Below are 27,119 nucleotides of genomic sequence, written 5' to 3'. Positions count from 1 at the left end.
GATTGAGGAACTCTGATTGGAAGCCCTTGGGAATGAAGTGTGTGAAAAGGTAGGAAGAGATCGTGATAATATGCAACGAAGGTAGAAGGCATTCAACATCCGAAGTCCAAGAAGATTTGACTAGAAGATCTCTCGGAAGGATGTGAAGACTCTGATGGAAGTTGAAAAAAGATAGAGACCCTTGACACTGAATATCTGTGGTAGATGTGTCAATCTGCATACAAGATGTTGATACTTACAAGATGTCATGGCGAAAGATCATCACAAAGGTAAATCTGATTTGAAGTGTTCAGTGATTATTTTTGAACTAACATCTGGTTGGGCTTTTGTAGGACTATCAAAGGGAAGATCCGTGAATGACTTCCAAGCAGACCATATAGAAGGATATAATGTCCTTCCGAGAAATATGGCATGAAAGTAGAATGACATGAAGCAAAGCCAGATGGAAAATTTGGTAGGTCACTTTCTGATGAGTTAAGGACATGACTAACTCATGGAAAAAAGTGATGGATGATATATGAAGGTACCAAAGGATTAAGATTCCTTATAGTAGAAGAAATTCATGACATCGAAGAAAGGAGCTCTTCATGCAGTTGAGCATTCTAGGATCGCCACATAAAGAGCTGCTATAGGTCCCTGGTTAAGAGGGAGTCTGAGAAGAAGTTTCTTACCTGGAACAAACTCGAAAATTTCTAAGCTGAAAGCTTAGGTACATTCCTCTATGATAGGAATGGGTACATTAAAGGAATAAAACCTCCTGGTATAAGAAGGAGCGATACACATGATGTTCTATGCTTCACCTGAGAAGATAGAATGGAGGATTGTGTAATCATTTGGCATCCGATGCTCTTGTGGGATGAGTTAGGGAATCCCATGGAAGAGTAGTCGTGGGGGACCAATATTATTTTGGGGACTGGGGAGTCCAAGAAAGGAATAGTTCCATGGAGCATATCCTGAGAGAACCAGGGTGGGATATATTCTGAGAGAGACAATGATGAGGATGTCTATAAATCATTTGTCTTGCCAGCATTTTGCTCTATGGAGAGATAGAGCTATTAGTCAAGGCCTTGCTATATAAATGTTGGTTGGTATGATGCTATACAAATGAGTTACAAATTTGAATTTTTCTTATGAGAAATTCTTTAGATTGAGAATGACCAAGTACCATTATGAATACCTCCCTAGTTATGACTCATGAGGGAGCGTTGAAAAGTGTAACTAGGTTCGGTCTTCATAATGACATGTAATTGTGATATGTAATAAAAGGAAATAAAATTATTTTTGTAAGCCTTGCTTCATTGGTTTCATGAGGAAGTGATTTTATTTTAGATGGCTCCCATTGAGAACCTTAGGATTTTTCATTAAGAATTAATGTCATGTATGAAGGGCTCTTCTTGAGCATATGTAAAATGTATGAGTCTATGTCTATGTCTAAATAGACCTCCAATGACAAGCGCAATTCTCTTCCTCATATCGGCTTCAAGATTAACACATAACTCATGTCGGCTCACAGTTAAAAGGACACACCTATTCGATAGATCATGTCGACTTATTATGAAGACAAACTACTATATATACCCAAGAAAGCTCTTTGCATTAGGACACGGAAAATCGGATCTATCTCTGAGATTTTCGGTTAGAAATTACAGTGAAGAAGTTCGATCTTACTCTAAAATTCAGATGGGCAACCATAGTCAACAGTTCGTGGATCTCTCTGAAGTTTCAGATGAATAGTGGTAGTCATCAAGTTTGGATCTCCACAGAAGAACAAGTTTGATCTCTTTGAAATTCGGGTCACAGTCACAATGAAAAGAAAGGAGTCTAGTTCGGATGTCAAGATACATAAGGAACCCGGATCAATGATGAAGGAACAACGAGGAAATGTTTAGGGCTTATCACAGAAACATGAGTTCGTATGTCTGAGGAAAAGTCTTGGTGCTAAAGCAAAGATACACGGTTCGGATAAGGGTACATATAAGCTATAGCACGGTGATATATTGGAGACCACAACTCGGTAGAAGCTATAGTACAATGACAATGATTTGTGCTATGCTTCGATGCTAGTATATTTCAATATTATACAATAAGAAAGTCTCTACACTACCATAGAGAAAGGGTCGCAGTTAGCAAAAAGATCTCAATGTCATGTTAGTGACAAAGTCTCGGTGATGATGGTATCTCATTGCTAAGGAGGTCGAAGAGGAAGAGAAATTAGAACGAAGAAAGGAACAAAAGATTGATAGTCGAGTGAACTTGTGTCTTGGTCTTGGAGAGGCTAATAGGTCAAGGGTCTTGGTATTGACATTCGTTAATTGGAATCTCTATAAGAACAATTTGTGCGGGTTTTCCTCTCAAAGAGTGAGAGGTTTTGGCCCTGGCTTATAGCCTACATGATGTGTCTCTTGTGTATTTATGTTCATGCATTGGTTCATGTTTGATGAAGAAGAACAATAATAATCTAATGTGAAGAAGATCCTAATCTAAAGAAGTAAAAAGCATTCAAAAGCAGCCACTAATGGAAGAGAAATCAAGTAACACTAATGCCCTAGATTTTTCAATAGATTCCATAAGATAATCTTGAGGATCTTGCATATCCCTATCCAACAGATGTTTCCTGATGTATGATGAGACTTGTCCTGGATGAATTCTTCCTTTTTCCAATAAGTGTCATTTGAGCTTTCAATGAGGTTCCCAAGAGCTATATCCTTCATAGTTGACTTTGATAGATTTTGTTCCAGACATCCTTCATGTTTCCTACGGTGATATCACGAGCTCTTACTTCTAATGCTTTTCCTTGGATTTATTCTTTTCATCTTCCTCCACTTCTTCGGTGAAATGGGCTTTTTCTCTATCTTTCTTGTAATGCACATAGCATTGAATCGTAGCTATGTTCTTCTTTTCTTTCCAACAAATGTTTGAGCACTTTTGCCCTCAACTTGTCATTTTTCTATCTTGCATAGAAACCACAAGTTGTTGAATGGAATAGCTTTCTCATAGGCATTTGTTACCTTTGTTCATCAATTAGTGCATTTAGAAAAAAGGAGATCATTTCCTTATTTGAAATCATCTCTCCCAGATCTTGCAGTTGAGATCTTATGAAGATAACCCTTTATCCTTTGATACCTTCAACAGATCTAAGTGATATGACCTTTTTTACGTATCTTTAGAGAATAGTTTTACCAACTTATCATAAATCTCTTTTGATGTCTCCAAGCCTGCTATATGAGAGAATCTTTGACGGACTCCATAAGAATCTCTTGAGCCCTTAGATCCTTTTCGATGTATTCAGATAATACTTGAGACCTTTGGATGGTTTAGAGACTTTTCCATTGCTATGATCAATAACTTCATTTTCTTCAAAGGCTATGTCTATCCTCGTTTTCCATGCACGGATGTTTGATGACCCAACCAACTTATAGATCTCCTTGCAAAATGAAGTCATTTTACTATATTAGATTATAGAAGAAAAGGTACTTACTTGTCAAGTGAAGATAAAATCTTCAACTTGATCCCTTTGTTGATGGTGATTGATGAAGATGTATTAGTGCCCTTTTTGGATGATCTTCTTCCAAATCAATGTTACTTGGGAGCAGGAGAGGGAGCGACATTTTCAGAAGCTCCCGGTTTGGGAGCGAATCCCGGAGCGTTTTTTTATATATATATATATATATATATATATATATATATATATATATATATATATATTTTGATACATATATGTCAACAAAAATATGTAGAATAATGAATTAGATATAAAAAACATAAAAAAACATAGATTGAACCATACAACAACAATCATCTAGAAGTTATAATCTTCATCAACCACGTCCACAAGTTAGTAACATAGTAACATACAACATATTGAGTCTCATGATTCATCAATCTTAAAGTTTCAAGCTTTCAAAATTCAATATATAACATTTATCATCATTGATCACCAAAGGTGTACTTGTAAGCTAAGTGTAACCATTACAACAAATAATATCTAACATGAAATGAAATGTTATAAAATGAAATGAAATGAAACAACTTTCAACTTTCATGAAGCATCATATTCATAATTCATTACTAATGAGTTATAATTGCTAACTTCAAACTTAAATTGTCATATATTGTTTAAAAAAATATCATAATAAATATGAAAGAGTCAATAGTTATAAAAGCTACTAGAAACTAGAAAAGAGAAGTAAATATATTATCTATTTCTTATGCTTGGGCCTCTTGCCACCACGAGAAATGTCTAATTTTTTAGTCTTGTTGGAAAATCAGGATCTTTGTCATTAATATCACCCTCTAAGCATTAATATCTAGAGGTATCTTTGTCATTACCTCTGTATCTGTATAGGGATCTTTGTCATTAATATCACCCTCTAAGCATTAACATAAGATAGAACAAGCATAGCATGTCAAGTCAAGATTTTGTTTGAGTGATGCGCACATTTTTAGGAGGGTCATGATAGAGGAGTTCGACAACCAATGTCACTAACATCAAGGTACATAGAGGGATTGGTGCTCTTGATTAAATATGAGTTCCATACCTTAATACATGACAAAATTCAATGGAAACATTGCAATCCCCCAATCCTGAAATCCTGAAAAACTGATAAGTCTACTGGATTTTGAATGAAATCTAAAATACTACTTTCTCCATATGAAATCCAATGAGGCTGGAACCACTCTCAAACATCCTGAGTCATTTCATGGTAATGTTAAAAATTTAAGTAAAAGGATGAAAATGAATATTTAACATTACCATGAATAGCATATCAATACTAGGGCCTAGACTTGATCATTAAGCTGCCCCACTAAAAAAATTATTTGTTTCTTTAAAAAAAATTTGCATTTCAAACATTTCTACAAAAAAAAAAATTGCAAAAAAGGCAAAACGCTCCCGAAATCACTCCCGAAAAGGCAGGGAGCGAAAATTTTTTTAGGGAGCACGCTCCCGACCCACTCCCGCCCGAAGCGTGGATTGGGAGCGAGATCGAGGGGGGAGGGGGCGCTCCCCCGCAACACTGTTCCAAATGAAACCCGTTCTTCAATAAAAGGTGATTGCCCCTTTTATGATGACAACGCCTTTTGATGGTGATTGATGAGGATGTCTTGATGCTTCCTCAGATGATCTTCTTTAAGGATAAGGGAGGGGTCCTTGCTTCAATGAGATGGGAATTGCCTTGTAGTCTTTTGAAGATGATGACAATGCCTTTAGCCTTCTTTGGATAACTAGCCTTCAAGATACTTCGACTTCTTCGGTGGTGAATGAGTGCGAATCCAAAAATGCTTCTAGGGTTTCGACTTTCTCCAAGATGATGTGATCTTTGTCCTTGAAGTGCTTTTCTTGGATACCTATACTTTGGGCTACCTTGCTTTGTAGATCTCTTCAACTTGATGAGGGTCTTTGTGGTCTTTTGATGATGACTAGAGGATCCAAAAGTTTTGCTGATGTAGACTTCTTCTTCGATCTAGGGTTTGATACTTCGATGTAGATCTTGACTTCACTTTGATATCCTTCGACTTGCTTTGATTCCTTTCTTGAAACTCGATCCTTGAGTGTCTCTTTGATTAGATGCCCTTCCTTAACTGTCACCTTAGCTCCGATACCATGTTGAGAAATCTAGGGCATCAAAAGATAGGTGATTTCTCTACTTATGATAATTTCTTGTGATAGTCCTTTTACTTCTTGATTATGATCTTCTCTTTTTGAGTTATTATTGTGTTCTTTTCATCAAGACAATTACCAATTCATGAATAATAAAGAGACAAGAGACACAGTATATAGGCTGTCAGCCAGGGCCAAAGAGATTCATGAACAATAAAGAGACAAGAGACACAGTATATAGGTTGTTAGCCAGGGCCAAACCTCTCTCTTTGAGAGGAAAACCCAAACAAATCCTTCAATTGACGAATACCAATACCATGACAAAGACTCTTGACACTAGAGCCCTTCCAAGACCAAGTCAATAGCCACCTCTTCACCCTTAGATCAATGTTGCCCTTCTTCTCACTCTTCTCGGCTTCCTACAGAATTTCGGCCTCTTCTTGTAAGTCTGCGGTCCTTTAGCTTCACAACAGAAACTCTAGATCTGTTTTGGCTTCTCAAATAGTCTCCTCCTTGAGAGAGACTCTTCTCTCTCTAACTCGGCTTCCTTCAGTGAAGTTTTCACCCAAACGAGATCACCTTTATATGACTGTAATCTTTCGACCTCCTCTTGACAACTTTGGATCTGCTTCCTTCGCACGTGTGAGGGTAAACTAGCCCAAAACAGTCCCCAAAACAATGTCACTTCCTTCGCTACCTTGTCTCCTTCCTTCACTGATGTTGAGGCTGCTTCTAGTATGATTTTTGCACTTGTTGTTAGAGACTTGCTTCACCGAATTGATGTCCTCCAAATGAGGCCGAGCACTGCTATATATAGTTGTTTGTCCATGACAGTTAGGCCGACATGATCCCAAGGGTAGGCTGACTTCATCTTTCTCGAATCATCCTTTAATTGTAGGCCGACTTGAGTGAGGACTAGTGACAAGGTCTTGGAGGGTGACTTACAAAACAAATTTGACCTTTTACAAAGTGTAGCATGCCTTCAATACATGACAATGACTCTTTATACTTTTATGACTAGATGACAAAATCCCTAAGAGCTCACAATGGGAGCCTTAACTAAAAATAAAATCTCTTGCTCATGAAACCCATGATGCAAGCATTATAATAATTTTATTTTTCTTCTTTACATCTTTTACATAAAATCACAATTATATGTCATTATGAAGATCGAACCTAGTTACACTTTTCAACACTAGCGAGGAGCTCTAAAGTGGAGTCATGATGTAGTGTTCTTAGCGAATTTTTACCATTAGGGTTGTGAAAACGTGAGAGGATATTGCACTGAAATTACAGTATCTTTTACAGTTTTCCCAAATGACAATTAAGATGCAGTGATAAACAATTAAGCAACATCAACAGAGTATACCAGTTGTAATTCTCATAGATTTTTTCCCTAATGCAATTGTAGCACTGGACAATTAGGAACAGTAGTATACCAGAGAATGCATTGAAAACCATTCATAATTCATGAACATGAAACCAAGTCTTCATAGATACGAGATTTGATCCACAATCCTTCAATATTCACACAACAATTAAGGCACAATTAACTGCTAAATTACTAGCTATGCTACTAGCATACTGATCTGCCTGACCTTATAACCAGCTTCAGGAATTGACTGACTGGCTGCCACTTTGCTGACTGAACTGCTATCACAACTTGACTTGTTGCCCTCAGCAGACTGTGGAGGATGAGTCTAATCTTCCACTTGCTGCTGTGCCAATGAGATTCGCTGCCTTTGGAGAATGATTTGCAGCCCTAAGGGGCCTTGGGGATGTATATACAGCTTTCAAGCTAAATACAGTTAAACCCTAGAGAGGGTCCTCACTGTTCCAGATCGCTCTTGGTGCCACAGTGGGCTAACAGAAAATCGAACGAGGGACTGCTATCCAGGAGTGGCCTCAGCTTGGCTTTGAAAGTCCTGCAATTGAGACAACTCGCTGCCTCAGACAATTCTCCTTCAGAGTTGGCCACAGACCTAACTCTGAGCTTTGGTCTGTTTGAGGAAGGGACAAACCCAGCTCCTCCTGCAGTACTTTTCCACACTTGTGCAGTTAACAAATCACCATTGTAGCTTAATAAGGGTGCCTCTGCCCTAGAAAGACCACAGGAATAACCTCGGATGCCTTTTTCTGACCTTAACCAACTGTGGTTCACAGTTAGGGCTGGATTTCAGGTTGCCATTTGGATCAGAGTGTCTGAAACTACTCCTCCACTGCCTCACTGTCCTAGAAACCGAAGATATCATATCAACAACCACAAATTACTCTCCCTTGATTGCTGAAACCAGATTTAGATGCCTCAGATCAGTGCATCAAACGGATGAGAGAAAAGACTGGCTAGGGTGGGATCATCACCACCGAAACCAACCAAAGAGATTATGGGTCTTAAAACCCTCAGAACCTTAGTTCAAAAACAGAGATATTCCAATTCACAATGATGATAAATCATAAAATAATTCCATCACTCTCCTATTTATAGATTCCTTATGGGCCTCTTTTCCTTATTTGATGTGAGGGGTTACAAGTTTAGCCCCCAATTCTGGGTTTTTTCCCCAACTACCCCAAATTTACCCAATGTTGCCCCAAAACATTGGATAATGGGTTTCCCCCTTTATCATTGACTGTAGCCTACAAGGTTGGATAGGCTACTTCGTCCTCCCTTGTACAATTAATCAATGGGGAACATTATAGTCCCCCCTTCCCGATGTTGCTTGTCCCCAAGCAAGTGTACGTTCTGGTGCTGCACAATTTGCCCTTCTATTTTCAGGAATGAGAAACTCCCTTCAATCCTTACAGCTTCCTTTGCAGCTGCCATAGCGAGAATACCAACACTCTTCTTTGTTTCTTGCAGTCCAATAATCATAATGCTGGTTGGAGATGCCACCATGCAATAGTCACTGTTTTCATTCACTGATTGTGGGGCGAGTTTTGGAGTTGGGTTTTGCCAGAAGAAATAAGGAGAAGTTTGGAGCAGTGTGACTCAGCATTTTGGAAGTGTTATGCAACCAGCTCACAAAATAGAAGAAAAGATAGATCAACGACTTCAAACTCAACCTTTCCGAGGGGACAACCTCCTTTACATTACACAAATGAACAATTCTTGGATGATTCAAATGACAAAACCTCCTTTCTATATATAGGAGTCTAAGGGGTCACAATATAGTCAGAGCCGACATAACAATAATAATGTAAGGGCACAACAATAACAATAGTGGGCTTCTATGGGGCACAGTAATAACAATATGGGTACAACATGGGCACAACAATAACAATAAGGGGCTACAATGACAATAATAATAAGGGAATACACTAGTATTATAGGGACCTAACAGGGAGTGATTGGAGGGCTTTTTCTAGGAGTTTGCAGGCAGACTGTATTTCCCAGCTGTTGGAGGAGGATGTGGTATTTGGGGCCAAATTTCGGGGCTCAGAACTAGACCAAACCCTTTTTGGGTTTTGGTGGGTTATTTTTGAGGAGCCTGGGGCTAATTTTATAGAATTTTCTAAACACCAAATGTGGGGTTTTCAGCAGCATTTTTCCAGCAGACAGTGCAGTTAACTGGGTAACATAGGGCATCATTGGAGCAACTTATTCCTTCATTTGGGTTACTATTTTATCACCCGGGTCTTGTCAAGCTTGCTGTTGAAGCAAGCCTAGGTGTACTCCTTCCACACTATTGTACTATAGCTCCAATTACTTAATAAAATGGTTTAGCTGGTTGACATTTCTGGAGTTTTCATGGGTGTTCACTGTATGTTTTGAAATTGTGTGGCATGTATTGTATTGCTTTGCATATCACCGTTTTTTCTAATTAGGAACATTACATCTGTGGTATGTGTTAGCTATGTGTTTATCCTATATTGTGCTAAATAATTTTTAACTGTTATTTCATTTGTCGGTGATAAGAACATTCTATTGGTACAAGTTATCTTAGGTGATCTGATTCACTATATGAATTAATAGTTTATCTTGAGAATTTATAGAGATTTACAGGTACGCTAGCCCTTGGGCTCCAAGTTCATAGACTGTGGGGAAGAGCCGACCTTGTTTGGGCTCTAAGCTTTCATTGTGGTAAATTATTTTGTAGAAGGGTTTTGGCCGGTCTATTTTTTGATATTATTCATCCATGCAATTTATTTAAAAAATGTCAAGAAAATTGATTTGATCTTGGGCTACAAAGAATTTATTTGCTAATGAGAGCTAATAATTTTATTTTGTAAATATTTGTAAATTATTTTCTAATTCTTGTTTTATTTTGTAGCATTTAGGGTTTTGAGGTTTTGAGATTTTTGTATATATTTGGGGTTTTGGAATTCTTTCATTAATTTGTGCAGGTGAATCTTTAAGCTCTCAAAGAAATTTTGTTGGGGTTTTGAGGCTGATCTAGGCCTAGGAAGGCAAGATCTAGCCCTCAGTCATCCTCCAAGCTCAACATCTAGCCAGAAAGTGATTCTTGGCATTAGCCCTAAGGAAGTGATTCTTGGCATTTTTTTTTGAGAATTTTTTTGATTGTAGGGTTCTAAAATTTTTTTGAGGCCTCTAAGGCCTAGCTGTCCCCTCCTCCATCCCTGTCGTGGCCTTTTCTCCTTCTCTAGGTGAGCCACTAGCCTTTTTTAGGCTGTCGTGAGCCTTAGAGGCTCCTTATCCTTGGCTGCAGGCCCTTAAGGGCCTTAATCCTAGCCACTGCCCCATTTTCCCCTTGTATGCAATGCTAAAAGGGCTTTCCTTGCCCTTGCCGCAACCGTTAAGGGGTTTTCTCTTAGGCCGCAAACCATATTTGGCCTTGCTGTGACCCTAGAGGGTCCTCAAACCCTCTCGGCGTCCTCCTGTGGCTCTTCTCCCCTAGCCACAGGCCTCTAAGGCCTTGCCACAGCCTTTAGGAAGCATTTCCTCCCTTGTCGTGGCCCTCTTTGGCCTTCCTCCCTTCATTGTTGCCCTTTCTTGGCCTCCTCTAGCCTTTTAGGCCTCATTGTTGGCCTTCTTCCAGACCTAGCCTCTTCCTCTTGCCCTCATTCAACCATTCTTCAGTCATTGGTTTGGTTTGCATTAGTGTTTTGTCTCTAACATTTGGTTTTGCAGCGATTTTGGAGCTAACTTGGTGGTTGCAGGTAGTCAAGTTCATTGGAAGCCTCTCTAGCCATCTACAAGGCCATTAGGCCTAGTGGTTTGCCCTCTAACCCTCTTTTCTCATCACTGTCTTCATTTATAATTCTGAATAATTTTATGACAACAGTGTATTCAGGGCCTAAACACATTTAAAATAAGTCTAAATTCACTCATTAATCACTTAAGACATTGAGAATTAATCTTGAGGTCAAATTGATTGCATATAAGAGAAGTTTTGTGGACTGTGGGTGAATTTCCAGATCTGATATGTTTGCTACAGCCATCTAAAATCACCTACAGCAGTGATAAAATCACCTAACAGTGGCATAATAATTAATTTGCAAGCATATTTCTTCATTGGCATATCACTTGCATTGGTTGGACTTGCATTTCATAGCATATCTTGTCATTTCTTCAAGGCTGTCATAAAAATCAAAGGTCTGATATATACTGCATAAGGTCTGATATAAACATTACAGTGGTGTCAAAAGTGGTTGATAGTCATCTAATTTCATTTGGCATTTGTTCCTTGCATCTTGAAATAAGTGTCTTCTAGTGGAATTGGGTGTTTTTCTTACTGCTGCAATCATCATCTTCTTGGCTGCTCCATCATTGCATTTTGTATCCCTTGCATCCATTTGCATATTGCATACATTGCACTTTTGCATAAGCATTCACTATTTCCATCCTCATCTAACTAAGAACATAAGTGCTCTAAAAGGATAATTGAATTGGCAATTGTTTAATAAGATTGGCTTAAAGAGTAACATTGTGGATTAATGCTCTCTTTTCCTCATTGATAGCTAGTATTATTGTGACATTGTTTCTAAAGGAATACTTCTAGTTGTCATTGCTATCATTGGTTATTGAACAAGTGAATACATTGCTTTTCATTGCTATTGTGGAATAAGTACTTCTTGTGGATTTACTAACTTGTTGCAAGTGAGCTTCACATCCTCAATTTATAATCTTGTTAATCTAAGTCACTCTTAAAGCACTTGTCTAATCATAATTGGGATAAGAGAAATCTTGAAGTAATCTAATTGTGTTCATAAGGAATTCAATTTTTCTCTTTTGTATCTAATTGGCACATTAGCAATTCTATTGTTATAATCTAAGTAATCTTGGAAGTTGCTAATTGTGTTAAGAAACATTGGACTTGTTGATTTATTGTCATTTCATGAGTAATTGTCCATTGTGATACTGATAATCTCGGCAACATTTTCTTGGGCCATATATCTTGTTTCATTGAGCACTTTTTCTTTTGGTAATACATTGTTAAATACTTCATTGTTTTAATTGGATATCATTGTAATTTATCTCGAAGTACTTAAGACACTTAACAATTTCACCTAAAAGATAATCACTCATATTTTGCACTTGCATTCTAGGATTAGCCTTGCATTAATTAACTTACCTCCAAGCATAAGCTTGGTTGAAAGACTTTAGGACCACCTTTCTCATCTAGCTTGCGAAGTCTAGACCCTCTTTAGTGGTTAACACGGTGACCTTGCAGTCGTTAGAGCCACAGTCTTTGCAGCGTCAAAGGCATCGGGTGGTTAGATTTCTAGGGGAGGTATCGTTAATATAGCCATTGCTATCTTTCCTTGGGCTTCTCTCCACAACCTACTCTAGAGACTAGTTTCAAAATAGCTAAGGGAAAGGATTCATCTAGTTAGGCATCTAACTTAAAATAAACCAAGATCTTGCATTTCACTTAGTTTTTAGGTGTTGCATTTCATATAGGATAGTGAAGCATCCTAAAGCAGCAACTATTCATGTAGTGGCTTGGTAGATAATTCACGTAAAGAAAGTATTTTGACTCCATTTGAGGCATTGGTCTTTCAAAGTAATCTAATCTAACACTAAACTTGCCAAATTAACCAAGTCGCTAGACCATTTAGTTGTGTCTCCCGGACTTGTTGGTTGTCGACATGTCTTTCATCTTCACGTTTCATAGGGACTACCCCCCATAGTTTGTTGTTGGGAGACAACTAGAGTGGAGGGGGCGGGGATTAGAGTGGCAATCCTCGTCTTGATCATTGTCGCTTCTTGCTTGTACAATTTGAGCGACAACACAACCAAAAGTGGTTTTTCATCCAATTCGACCTACGATCCATAGTAGAATGCCCTTAAACATTAAATGAAAGCACTTGAATACAAAAATGGCTAATGTCCCTCATATTTGATGACCCAATTTCATTGAATGAGTAGGCTAGATGTAAAGAAAGCATTCACTGGAGCATGGATGAGAGGCATCTGAGACTAGCTATTTGTGGATCATCATAGGGCTGTTTGTTGACAAGTTGAATAATAGGAGATTTTTTTTTCTCCTAGGGGTTACTTGCTTGGGTGGGTAATAATGTCTTTTTGAGTTGCAATATACATTTTTAACATTTGGTCATCTTGAAGGTTTGGGACTCGAGTTGTGAGTACGTCCCATTTATGGGTACATTCTCCCACTAATCCGGTCTAGCATATATGATTAAATGCAATGAATATATCTTCCATCATCATGGAATCTATTGAAGAAATCATTGTGAAACATTTATCAATTTGTGGATCGACTATTAGTTTTGTGTGCCCCCCACATAACCCAAACATATGCATCTCCTTCAAGGCACATGCACATAGATAAAATTCTTTCTTCATCGTCATGGGATGGATTCATAAAAAATTATCTCCTAATTTTGTTGAACCATATGCTAGTTGTTTTTCTTTACTTGATGTGGTATTTAGGTAGTGCAAGCTTAACTTTGTTAATCTCTGTTGTTCTAAGGAAGTTCTAGTTTCTTGAGTGAGATGTGAATGATAAGCTTTGGCTCAAGATTGGGCTCTGGGAGGATAGAGGTTACAATGCGTCATCTAAGTTTTGTCATAGTTTGAATATTTCCTCCCTGTCTTCAATCCCCATTTGCATGCACTAATTCTTCTCATGTTCCTCAGCATTAAGTTGTTCCAAAAAGCATTGGCTTCCTTGTGTCTTGTCTAATTTTTTGAATGATGTTTTTGTGTTTTTTTGACATTACCAAATTGGTACTTAACACTGTTGACTTCATTTCAATAGTGGTTAAACTTAGTGCTTATCCCTTCATTGTAACCTTTCTGGTGGATATTTTCTTGGTTGAATATGCTTTTTACTTTTACTTGTTATGTTAGTTGGTCTGATATTTAATGTATTTGTCAATTATAGGTTGGCCCTAAAAATTTACATTAATACCTCGAAAATGAGATTTATGGCCACAAAATATATTTTATGGTTTTGAAAAATCTAGGGTGTTTTGTATGACATGAACTTCTATGACATCATTTTCAAGGGTTCTAGAGTTCTTATGAGCTAGGTCTGCCATGAGGCTATTGAGGCCTATCCATGGCCTTGCAAGGTGCAGGGAACTGTTTCCCTTCAAAATTGCATAGATTGCGCTTGTTACTCTCTTGAACAATGAGACTTCTTTGAAAAAAAAATGTAGCCTGAGATTTTCCCTTGATGCATATGAAGAATGAAAGTGCTCATGAAGTAGAAGTTAATATAATTTTGGAATGTTGGAGATATTCAAAAAATAGGTATAAATGAGTTGATTTAATAGTATACAACATTACAGAAATACACATTGAATAGTTACATGCATGAAAAGTTGTGATGTTTGTATGTAGCCAACTTGAACATTGGTTGTGGTGGACCACCATGCCTCCATACTACATGATATTGCTCACTATGATCTAAGTTTTTCTCCTCACTAGTAGCTATTGATTGACTACCTTCTACACTTGATTAAATCACCATAGCTACCAATTTGCATAATGTCACGTATTTATTATCATTATTGAGCACAACCCCACTATATATACATCTCTTGCACTGCCAATGACAACTCTCATGTGACTAGGGCTTCTCGCAATTCCCAGTTGAATAAGTGAATCAAACAGGTAACATTGGCATTCCACATCATTGTCGTTATCATCAATAATAACTCTAATAAAAGGCCTTGGTGATCATCAAACACCATATGGAGACTAGAGTCTAGACACAAATATTTTTCAGCCAAGCTCCCTAATTTATTCCACATAAAAGAGTAATGTTTCATCATTGTCTTCTGGCCTATTTGTGCTTGAATAACTGCATGGAGCTTTGGATATGCACGTACAAAGTAATTGCACCTGACCTATAGTGTGTGCATTCCCTAGTAAGATTTCTTGTCCATAGTCATTGTTCTTGGATTCCAACTTGTGCGTGTCAACGAAAGCATGCTCAACTTCCAATTCACTTGTGCTAGAGCAATTGTGCTCTCATTCTAGCTTGCACCTGCCAAAGTACATCATTAGTATTTGAGATATGCAACTTGCAGAGGGAGGGGGACAATGTTTGCATTTATATAAGTTGAAATCAAAGGTTCTTATCAAGAAGATGGATACAAAAATATCATGTAATCTGTTGAAAATATGAATTTTTCATGCAGTGGTGTCCGAATACATAGATAAGATGAAGGTAGTTATATGAAGAAGCGGTTAATTTGAATTAAAAATAGAAAGTGGAGATTATTGGAGGTTGTTATGAAGAAGTGAGACAAAACCTTTGAAGTTGATCCACTAAAGAGGAGATTTTGCTAAATTAATTAGAGAAATGACAACTGGGCAAAGAAAAGAAAGAAATGATTGAGGAGTTGTAAACCTCATGACATCTTGAATCTAAATACCCGAACAAACAATTGTGCCATATATGTATTGTAGGTGGCCATGACACTCTTGAGTGTAGATAATGCTAGAAACATGAAAGTTGTTCATGTAAAAGAGGAAATAATAGAAAACTAAGAGAAATAATGGTAATCACGACAACAGTGAAGTAAACAGCTTTAGAGGAGAGTGTTGGTCTAATTAGAAATTAGTTAGAAGGATGCTAGTAATATGAAAGACAGGAAAGTCATGCTTGTTAAGGAGGGACATAATAGAAAACCTGAGAGAGATAATGGTGATAAGAACACTAATGAAAGAAACAAGTTTGGAGGATGGTGTAGCTCTAACTTGAAAATAATCAAAACGATGATTTTGCATGGCCATTGGTATAATTTATTTTTGGAAATGAGAATACTATACTATGGATTTGAAGGACCTTGAACCTTGGAAGACAAAGACATTGATCTAACAATCATAAGGTGGTATATGAATTGAACATTTTCCGATGATGTATGATTGATAAAAAAGCTTATTATTTTGTATTAGATGACTAGATATTTATGTTCCATTCAGAAAACAATCAAGAAATATATAACAATCTAGGATAATATCTTTTGAAGGTCAAGATAACATTGTAAAGTGTTTGTTTGCCTTGGAAATATTTCATCTTCTTGCTTTTGAGCTAGTGAGTTTGAAGAACGTAGTATCAACAAGATATATGAAAGATGGGTTTTCCTCTTAACATTTGTGTCATTTATGTTTCTATTGTCTATAACTTAATGAGGTTTCTATATTTAATATATTACTTGCATTTGCTATTTTATTCTCAATTGTGTTAGATTACATGATATATGGTACTCTTTTTTAGAACAGTGAGGTCATTTCATTAATCCTTGTGTGCCATTGGCATTTGTAACCTCTGATAATTGCAGGGACAACCCCCTGAACAGTTCAAGGTCATAATGCCTAAAATACCAGCATATTTTACTGTAAGTCATTTGTTTTTATCCTCAAATATGCACAAAACTAATCGCAAAGGTATTTTATGGTAAATCATTTCTTGAAGACTTTTGCATCAATTAACATCTACAAATGAGGAACGAGTGTCCATACATTATGTAGCTTAATCTTTTTTCCCATTCCTATGCTCCATTTGCCGAAATATTCAGTCTAGTTTATAAACGTGTCTAACAAGCAAATCACACATGAAAATAACATAATCAAGACACCCAGCAATTATAAATAATATGCAAACATTATCATTCTGTTAGTATGGATGAATCAAATCGAGACCCATGCATAATACAAAATACAGAAATAATAAAAAATATTAAGTGTATAAACTTGAACGAATATATTTGATACCTGTCAACATGTAAGTGAATTCCTAGACATTAATCACGGTAAATAAAAAAATTCTCTCATTACAAAAATATGAATTAATAAGCTTTGAAGTTGATTTCTTTACATGAAAGGCATCATTTCAAACCCCTTATCGTTGTTATTTATCTTTAAGCATTTCAAATATTAATTATGAATTGACTTTATTGCCATAGGAAAATTAGATATACATGCACTTACACAACCATTTGAAATGAGAATATCAAGCTATCTTTGTTGAGAGAAACCCATGGATACACATTTTTTTTCCATGTGACCTATGCCCTTGTTTTCCTAATAGTGTGTAAGTCAAGGCATAGACTATGTAGGACTTTTCAAGATATTATTTCTTTCATGTTTTATAAGTTGTCGTTTGTATTAGAAGGAATTTCTAGATTGACTACATCGTTTGTTGTGTCATTAATATTCAAGCTCAATGTCATAGAGCATCATTGGGACATAGTGAATCGATGTACGTGAAGTTGGGATTTAAGTATTCATGAAGATGGTTTGTGGAGTTAAGGTTTGAAACATTGACAACACAACAAATAACATGGTCAATCTAGAAATTCCTTCGAATACCTTACAAGCCCTTACCTTTGTCTCAGGTAAGTGACCTTACCTTGTTTGGGCTTAAGGAAGGGAAGGAATCGACTCTACTAAGTTGGCTTTAGGGTTGGTGGCCCCAAGATGCTTAGGTAGAAAGTTGGGTAATTAATAGCCAATTCATTTCTATCTAAAGTTCCATGGTAGCATTACTTGAGCAAAGGTAAGGTCCTCAAAGGTCAACCCTTTGTTAGAAGGTGTGGAACTTATACAAATCATGTGAGTATGCCATGCTTTATAAGAAATGGTCTGAAGAAAGATTGGCATGTAAGCACTACCATAACAACCATGGTTGTGTGTAGATGCTTGTTGTGCACTTCTACATTGTAACATTTTCAAATTCCCACTCTAAAATTGAAGAAATTCCTTTAAATGCAACCATTCTCATTGAGCCTTGAGATACTTTAGTTTGTTAAAACGAAAAATAAGTAGTACCTACTCACTTTTGATTGGAAAGGCTTAGAGTGTCGTTAAAGTTTATATACCCATCAATGCACTTTGTCTTTTGAATGTTGGAACTAGAATAACATTACAGTTGGCTATATTGTAGTAAACCTTCATAGATCAAAGAAGAAAAGATCTTAGCTGAGAATAAATCCTTGATTTTAGAAATACCAAAATACATCCATATCATAAAGAACACAAGAATACAGAGAAGAACCCTTAAGGTAGGGTAACAGCATCAAATATTCCTCACGGAAGAAATCACTCCACAAGCCATGCTCACTACAATAAAATAATCAACATCTAATATCCAACATATCTCAATACAATGGTACTTATATGCATTTATATTCTTTCATGAGTATTCCTAGGGCTTTATGCCAACTACCCTTTATTATTAAATTATTTCCTTTAACTACATAGTGAGCCTATTCTATGATTATGGCACATTGTATTCTTTATCCTCCTTGGATACCTCACTAGTACCCCATATTATCCCACCTAGGTACATTACATTCCACCCTTATGAAAGGGGGTGAGTACCCCCCCTGCCACAATGCTTTGTTCTGAAGTATGCTTTGAGAGGGAATGTTTAGGAAGCACCCTAAGGAGAACACCTCCTAAATGCTCCCATCTAGGAGCGTTTTTGGGAACATGCTCGCCTCAATAAAAGCACTCCTTGAACATGTGTTTAGGGAGTGTTGACCTCTACTGGTCAACTACCCATGCAGTACATCCCCCTTTTCTTGGCAAAAAGGGGCAGCACCTGATCAGCATGTCCATGCCATCCTGCCATCATCAGCAACTTGATCTTTTTGATTGTAAACCCAGTCTGCATGTATTGATTGTAAATAATCTTAGTAGACATGAGTCATGTATGTAAGCTGCCTAGGTGGACCTAATTTTCTATGATAATCTATGTCCCGGAAGGTTTTTCGTCTCACCGATCCACGGATCGGCAGAGTTTTCCTTCAAACCTGACCCCAAAGCCGGGATTGATTTTGTCATTAGAACTTTAGGAGAATCCTAGTGTGTTGATCTGCTAGATTATCGTGGTGTCGCAGAGCTGGGTGATTTATGAGGGTCTGTATTAAGTGGGCTTGTCCCCTTGAGATGTAAATTGTAAAAGTCATGATGTAATGTGTCCTGAGGGTCGAGAAATGTTTTAAATCCCCTCATGAGTCCTAAGTCCTAGGTCCTAGGTGATGTTTCCGAAAGCTTAGTTCAGTGATCCATGTTAAATGAATTAAAAAAATAAAAAAATGAATAAAAATAATAAAATAATAAAAAAAAAATTAATTAAAAAAATAAAAAAATAAAAATAAAAATGAAGCAAAAACCCTAACTAATAAAATAATAATATTTTAAGTTAATAAATCGACGGATGAGATCAAGAGATGTCTTGATCCTCATCAACGGTCGAGATCATTTCTACATGGATCACTCGAACTAGCCGTTAGGATCATTTCCTTTATATAGGGTCTTAGGGGGTCATTCCACGAGATCTGATCTGTGAGTCTGTACTGAAAAAGCTCTCTTGTAATCTGATTTTCTGGTTAATAAAAAGACTTTGGGGTCCAAATCGTGTTGGTGTTGCTCTCTGGAATTGCTGTGAGATCTTTAATTTTCTGCATATTTCAGTTTTCAGCCATTAATCATAGCTTGTTTTTAGAGTAGTGTGAGCCCCAGTTTTTAAAACCGCTCACAAAAACCGGTTACCGGTCCAACCGGCCGGTTAGCTGGCCTGCCGGTCGGAACCGGCCTAAAAACCCGGTTAACCCTGCCTTGTGACCGAAATTTAGCCCTAACCGGTCAAAACCGGCCGGTTCCGTCCTAAACCGGCCGGTTTATGGCAAGCCCACCGTAACTTATGAAAAAGCGCAGGCAGTTTGTGGTTTAGGGGTTTTGGGGGGGAGGGAAAGGTATTTTCCCTCCAAAAATGCCCTCTCCAAGCTATAAGAGACCCCTCTCACTCTCATTTGTCTCACACAACTGATTTGGAGTGTTTGTGAGTGTTTGTGAGTTTGTTTGTGAGCTTGGAGAGTGTGGAGTTTTTGCTGAAGTAGTCATCTTGGAGTTGGAGTTGGAGCTATTTTGGAGATAGTGTGTAGCTATCAGTGGAGTTGCCATCTTCAAGAGGAGGCTAAGGGAGCTAGTTTGCATTTCCAGGTAAGGATTTGCACTTGATAATTCCTCATTTGAGTCTGCTGTCCATGAATTTTTTTTTTTGTGTTATAAACTTCTCACTTATATGATCTACCATCCAGGGAGTCATCATGCCTCCAAAAGCCGAAGATACTGCATGGGCTCATTCTGATATGATTGATGGCAAAATGATCTGCAAATATTGCCAAAAATCCATTCAAGGAGGGGGTATTAACAGGTTCAAGCAACACTTGGCTGGGATAGGAGGCCATGTAAAGCCATGTGGAGCACCAAATGAAATAATAGGGCATATTAGGGCAGAATACCTTCAGAAGTTTGAGACTCAAGTCACTGAACCAATAGAGAAGTTTGTGGCTACACAGTTTGGGAGTCGAGACTCAACCAACTGAGTTTGATCATGATGACTGAGACTCATGACAAGTTTCAACTTCAAGTGATAATGTTGATCACTATTATAGTATTACTATTATCATATATGTAGAGTCTAGACTGAAGTATTGTAGTAGGCCACTGGCCCCATAGTTTGTAGGCTTTATTTTTGCACTCTAGTGGCCATTTAGAGCCTCATTGCTTATGTATTTTGTCGATGATATGTATTGCACTCGGTGCCATTTTGATATATTCACCTTTAAGGCTTTACATGGTATATCAATGAGCAATCTTTGCATATTTTGTCTCTATAGGCTTGGAATCATGGTTTTAAATCTTAAAAATAGTTTTTTTCATTAAAAAATAATTATTTAATGTATTTTTCTAAAACCGGTTCGTTTAGACCAAACCAGTCCCGGTTAGACCGGTTCCGGTCGGTAAACCGGTTCATTAGGTGGACCGGTCCGGTCACCGGTTCCGGTTTTAAAAACATTGGTGTGAGCACAGGTATCTTGTTCAGGGTTTCTGAAATAATGGCAGGTATCTCCATTATTTCCTGAGATCTAGCAACTTTCTCTCTCTCTTTGCTGATGGTTGCTTGAGATGTGCAGGAAAACATTTTTTGAAGGAAATTTTGTGGGCGTTCGGGGAAGTTCTCGGCTGAACCAGCTAACTCCCGCAAGCACTTTCTGTGCAGAGCCCAGCTGATTGTTCCCTGGGTTAATCATTTAAAGTTTCTTTTCTGTTTTACATTGAGAGATTTTCTTTCTGTTCACAGTGAAGTTCAAAAATTTCTGATATATTGAAAACATTACTGCAATTTATTGTCAAATCTGGCATTTCAGGGGCCAAAAATCTGTAAATTAATTAGCTGATCTAGGGTTTTCAAGATTCTGCTTTTTTTTTTACAATTTTTTCATTAGGGTTTTTTGTTTTCTTGTGTTTACAGGTATAGGGTTTTGAAATTTTTTTTTTTAGGGTTTCTGGAACAGAAGAAATTGAGATTTTGAGATCAGGCTATTGAGTTTCAGACATCAACGTAGCTTCCCTGGATCCATGCGTCCAGCCTTCATCCATTATGTAATAAAAGATATATGCATTTATCTCCAACAAAACCCTGGTAAGAAAATCGATTTTTATCAAAGACCCTCAGCTCAGCATCCTCTGGTACGTTTCTAACACGGTTTTCTTTCTATTTCCGTTGAAAATACGTTTTATGTCCATCATACTTCTGAAACTCGAACCTGTCATAACGCCGTCTGGTGCCTAAGCCTGCGAATCTAACAAATGTGCATTTCAATTTTTTTTTGTATATTTATGCCATATCCTTCAGAAACGGCGCTTATGAATTTTCGCATAGCATCATTGTAATTTCGATTTTGCAGTCTTAGGTCCTATTTTGATCTATCTGCGTGCATATAAATCTTCGAAACCGTAAATCAGTTGACGGCTGGGTTAGCCTTCACGCAGTGGATACCAGGTTTAAATGTCGTTGCTTTCATCAGTGGTGATTCGTTTGCTGGAAATTTCACGCATCAGAACGGCGGCGAATGTGTACGCAAGCATAACCTATGCAGTATTCAGGTAAGGTTTCAAACTGATTCATGTGTTTGCCCTCCGCCATTTCTTTCTACGGGCCAGCCTGCACTACGAAAATAGCGTCCCGCCACCAGAACCTGTGCAAATAATACGGGCCGATTCATGTTTTTCACGCGTTGGTATGCTTTAATCACTGGATCGGTTTGCATTTACTCAGTCACGAGGGTATCAGTCAAGAGTTTCATCGAAAATTCCAGGTGATCCGGCGGCTGAGGTAATATCGTTTCACGCCTTTTCCTTCAGGCATCGGGTTAAAGCCAGGATGTATTATTTACGCTGAGCGTTCTTTTTTATTATTCACTATGATGTATGCGTCTAGGTTTCTTATGCGCAAGCTATAGCCATGGTCACGTTTTAGTTTTCTTTCAATGTTTTGTTTTATGCATTGTAGTTTAGCATAGATTTTAACTTAGATTTAAATTTATTTTTATTTTAGTTTAGTTTTAAGTTAGGTTAGTTTAGTTAGAATTTAGATTTTATAATTTTTTTTTAAAGTTAGAGTTTAATTTTCATTTTTTAAATCGTTTCTTTTTTTTTTTAAGATTTTTATAATATAAAAAATAAAAATAAAAATTTAGCTTTAGACTTAGTTTCAAATTTTTATAGTTTAGTTTTAAAATTAATTTAGTTTTAGAATTTTAATTTTTTTTAGGATTTTTAATATTTAAAAAAAAAAAAAAAATTGAAAAAAGGATTTAAATTTTTTTTTTTTTTTTTTTTTGAAAAATAAAATTTTTGTGGGAAATTATTTTTGCCAGTCTCAGGAGCTTTCGCGTTGTATGTTCTATGCTGAGATGCTAAATTTTCAAGTTTGAGATACGAAATAGATATCTGGTGTCACTGTTATGCAAAGCAATTTATTTTTCTTGGTTTGCTGGATATCGTTGTTTGATGAACTTTGTGGTTTTTACTGGGTATTTAAAGTATTGTTCTGATTATCTGTTGATAAATGATTGCTGTTATGATTCATGTTCTTATACCATCTAGAAAGTAATCATTTAGGCACCAATCTCACAAGGCACTGGTCTATCAAATCAATAAAGCCATTTTAGTGCATCTCGTCTCCCGGCCCAACTGTTTGGCAGTTGGCCTTCATCTTTCCTCAGGGTCTACCCCCCTTAGCCGTGGGAGACAGGCTTAAACGGAGGGATCGGGGATCAGAGTGACAGCCCCCGGTCTGAGCGTTGTCGTGTCAATCTGCGCGACAACATTTTTTGGCGCCGTTGCCGGGGACAGAGTTTTTCTGTTCTTGGGGTTTCATCGACATTCAGCTTCTCATCTTCTCATCTCTCATTTGAGCTGGCAGATTCAAATATTTTGGCATCTTTTCATCACATATCAGCAGCATCTCTTCGGTTTTGTTTCTTGTTTGGGTGGCGACTCCATTTTTCTCATTTTTCCCAGACAAGAAGCTTTCCTCATATCTGCTTGTGTTTACTTTTTGGATCCTAGAATCAGATTCGTTGTTCAAGTGGCGACTCCACTTCTCTCATCTCTTAATTTTCTTGAGCAGAAATCTCTTTCTATCATCCATTTGATCCCCTGTTGTTCATCATGGATTATTCATGTAAACCATGTCATTTTACTAATAATCTTCATGATCTTCAGAAAGAGGCCATTTCTAAATTATTTAAGTTCTCAGGTGATGATCCGGTCGCTGTTAAACATCATTTAAACATGTTTACTTGTGTAAAGATCTTATATTTTAGATTTCCTCAATATAATCATGAAGACTTCAAGATGCGTCTATTTGTCCATTCTTTAGAGGGTGATGCCTTGAATTGGTTTAATAATTTTCCTAATGATTTTTTCACTTCTTTACAAGACATTCTCGATGCTTTTAAAAATAGATATGATAGTCCAAACAGCTTGCCTTCTACCTCTAAAACTTTGCAAAAAGAAGAAAGTAATCATATTAAAGGTCAAGCTGTTGAAGAAAGTTTTCAGGATCAGAATGTGTCATCCACCGGAAATATTGTAGATCAAGTTCATGATAGTGAAAAATCGGGGACAAATAATAGTGAAAGGGAAGAACAAAAGCAAATTATACAAGATCTAATGATGCTGGTAAGAAACATGGAAAGCAATCAAACTAGTCTTATCAATGATGTTAAAACTTTAGGCACCCACCTGGAAAAACGTAATAGGGAGTTGGAGGTCACGCAAAATCAGCATGCTAAGGAAATTGAGGCCATGAAAATTAGATATGAAACAGAAATTAGAAGCATGCAAAGCAAGATGTCAGTCTTAGAGGATAATATGGTGACCATGAAAGCTGATCATGATAGGGAAATTGACTCTATGACATTCAATCATAACAATCAGTTGGCTGACATGCAAGCGAATCATAAAGAAGAAATAAATTTCATGCAACATTGCTTGATGGACATAGAGGAAAAGAATGAGAAAGTAATAAAACACATGCAAGAACACCATGCCATGCAAATCAGCGCTATAAGGGATGAATGCTCTAGTCAGATGGATGCCATTAGAATACAAGTTCAAAAGATTCAACAATGGTCAGATGATAAGAGAAACCAGGAGCCTTCTCATTTGCCGCAACAAGTTCCATCTTACTATGAGGAGGTCATTAGGTGGATAATTGAAGGTGATCCAGATAAGCTTAAAAACGATAAAAATCAGATGCAAGACACAAAAAGACTTAGCATGCATATCTTACATGCTTCATCTGATAGTTTCGAGACAGAAAGTTCCAGCTCATCAGTAATTCATCCTGCCAGAAAGAAAAAGCGCAAGAGGAAGAAAATGAGAAGAAGATTTGACGCATCAGACGGCCGCGAGCTGCTTGATTTTCGGATAGGAAAAAGTCCTACCATATGCAAAATTGGACATGGCACATCCGACAAGCAGCCGACAGATTTGCCTGAAAGCAGGCAAATGCTCAGTATGCACTATATTGAACACATCTGATGCCGTGGGGCATTTTTTGTATTGTATTTCTAACTCTACTCCTCGTCTTTTCAACATTTCATTTCTGTTTTAGGATTAGATTTACTTTTCATGTTATTAGATAGTTAATAAATGAAGAGCTTTTATGTGCTTAATGTATATGCTGATTTTTTGGATGGACGCTACTTATTTTTGTGTGTTGTATGGGTGCAGATTCTGGATTCTCACATTCCTGCAAGCAGCAACGTGTCCCCAAGTAGAGCCAGATGTTGACCTCTACTGGTCAACTACCCATGCAGTACATCCCCCTTTTCTTGGCAAAAAGGGGCAGCACCTGATCAGCATGTCCATGCCATCCTGCCATCATCAGCAACTTGATCTTTTTGATTGTAAACCCAGTCTGCATGTATTGATTGTAAATAATCTTAGCAGACATGAGTCATGTATGTAAGCTGCCTAGGTGGACCTAATTTTCTATGATAATCTATGTCCCGGAAGGTTTTTCGTCTCACCGATCCACGGATCGGCAGAGTTTTCCTTCAAACCTGACCCCAAAGCCGGGATTGATTTTGTCATTAGAACTTTAGGAGAATCCTAGTGTGTTGATCTGCTAGATTATCGTGGTGTCGCAGAGCTGGGTGATTTATGAGGGTCTGTATTAAGTGGGCTTGTCCCCTTGAGATGTAAATTGTAAAAGTCATGATGTAATGTGTCCTGAGGGTCGAGAAATGTTTTAAATCCCCTCATGAGTCCTAAGTCCTAGGTCCTAGGTGATGTTTCCGAAAGCTTAGTTCAGTGATCCATGTTAAATGAATTAAAAAAATTAAAAAATGAATAAAAATAATAAAATAATAAAAAAAAAAATTAATTAAAAAAAAAAAAAATGAAGCAAAAACCCTAACTAATAAAATAATAATATTTTAAGTTAATAAATCGACGGATGAGATCAAGAGATGTCTTGATCCTCATCAACGGTCGAGATCATTTCTACATGGATCACTCGAACTAGCCGTTAGGATCATTTCCTTTATATAGGGTCTTAGGGGGTCATTCCACGAGATTTGATCTGTGAGTCTGTACTGAAAAAGCTCTCTTGTAATCTGATTTTCTGGTTAATAAAAAGACTTTGGGGTCCAAATCGTGTTGGTGTTGCTCTCTGGAATTGCTGTGAGATCTTTAATTTTCTGCATATTTCAGTTTTCAGCCATTAATCATAGCTTGTTTTTAGAGTAGTGTGAGCACAGGTATCTTGTTCAGGGTTTCTGAAATAATGGCAGGTATCTCCATTATTTCCTGAGATCTAGCAACTTTCTCTCTCTCTTTGCTGATGGTTGCTTGAGATGTGCAGGAAAACATTTTTTGAAGGAAATTTTGTGGGCGTTCGGGGAAGTTCTCGGCTGAACCAGCCAACTCCCGCAAGCACTTTCTGTGCAGAGCCCAGCTGATTGTTCCCTGGGTTAATCATTTAAAGTTTCTTTTCTGTTTTACATTGAGAGATTTTCTTTCTGTTCACAGTGAAGTTCAAAAATTTCTGATATATTGAAAACATTACTGCAATTTATTGTCAAATCTGGCATTTTAGGGGCCAAAAATCTGTAAATTAATTAGCTGATCTAGGGTTTTCAAGATTCTGCTTTTTTTTTACAATTTTTTCATTAGGGTTTTTTGTTTTCTTGTGTTTACAGGTATAGGGTTTTGAAATTTTTTTTTTTTTAGGGTTTCTGGAACAGAAGAAATTGAGATTTTGAGATCAGGCTATTGAGTTTCAGACATCAACGTAGCTTCCCTAGATCCATGCGTCCAACCTTCATCCATTATGTAATAAAGATATATGCATTTATCTCCAACAAAACCCTGGTAAGAAAATCGATTTTTATCAAAGACCCTCAGCTCAACATCCTCTGGTACGTTTCTAACACGGTTTTCTTTCTATTTCCGTTGAAAATACGTTTTATGTCCATCATACTTCTGAAACTCTAACCTGTCATAACGCCGTCTGGTGCCTAAGCCTGCGAATCTAACAAATGTGCATTTCAAATTTTTTTTGTATATTTATGCCATATCCTTCAGAAACGGCGCTTATGAATTTTCGCATAGCATCATTGTAATTTCGATTTTGCAGTCTTAGGTCCTATTTTGATCTATCTGCGTGCATATAAATCTTCGAAACCGTAAATCAGTTGACGGCTGGGTTAGCCTTCACGCAGTGGATACCAGGTTTAAATGTCGTTGCTTTCATCAGTGGTGATTCGTTTGCTGGAG

General features: G+C 37.3%; 1 protein-coding gene across 4 annotated transcripts in view; it reads left to right on the top strand.

Annotated features, from left to right (window-relative positions):
• SOS4 (pfkB-like carbohydrate kinase family protein) overlaps positions 1-27,119 on the top strand; it is a 313,487-nt gene that overhangs the window by 113,183 nt on the left and 173,185 nt on the right. For 3 of the 4 annotated variants that reach the window (XM_089416505.1, XM_089416506.1, XM_089416509.1), the window contains exon 10: positions 16,316-16,372. The exons of the other annotated variant lie outside the window; for it this stretch is intronic. In XM_089416505.1, coding sequence (XP_089272631.1) covers positions 16,316-16,372 — 57 coding nt within the window. The remainder of the gene's footprint in view (positions 1-16,315; positions 16,373-27,119) is intronic. 4 annotated transcript variants of the gene reach the window in all.

This window comes from Pinus tabuliformis, chromosome 3_2, assembly GCF_031772625.1.
Source record: "Pinus tabuliformis cultivar Carrire ecotype Pingquan chromosome 3_2, CPIR1, whole genome shotgun sequence".
Classification (NCBI taxonomy): Eukaryota; Viridiplantae; Streptophyta; class Pinopsida; order Pinales; family Pinaceae; genus Pinus; species Pinus tabuliformis.
This window is presented reverse-complemented; position numbering and strand designations above follow the sequence as displayed.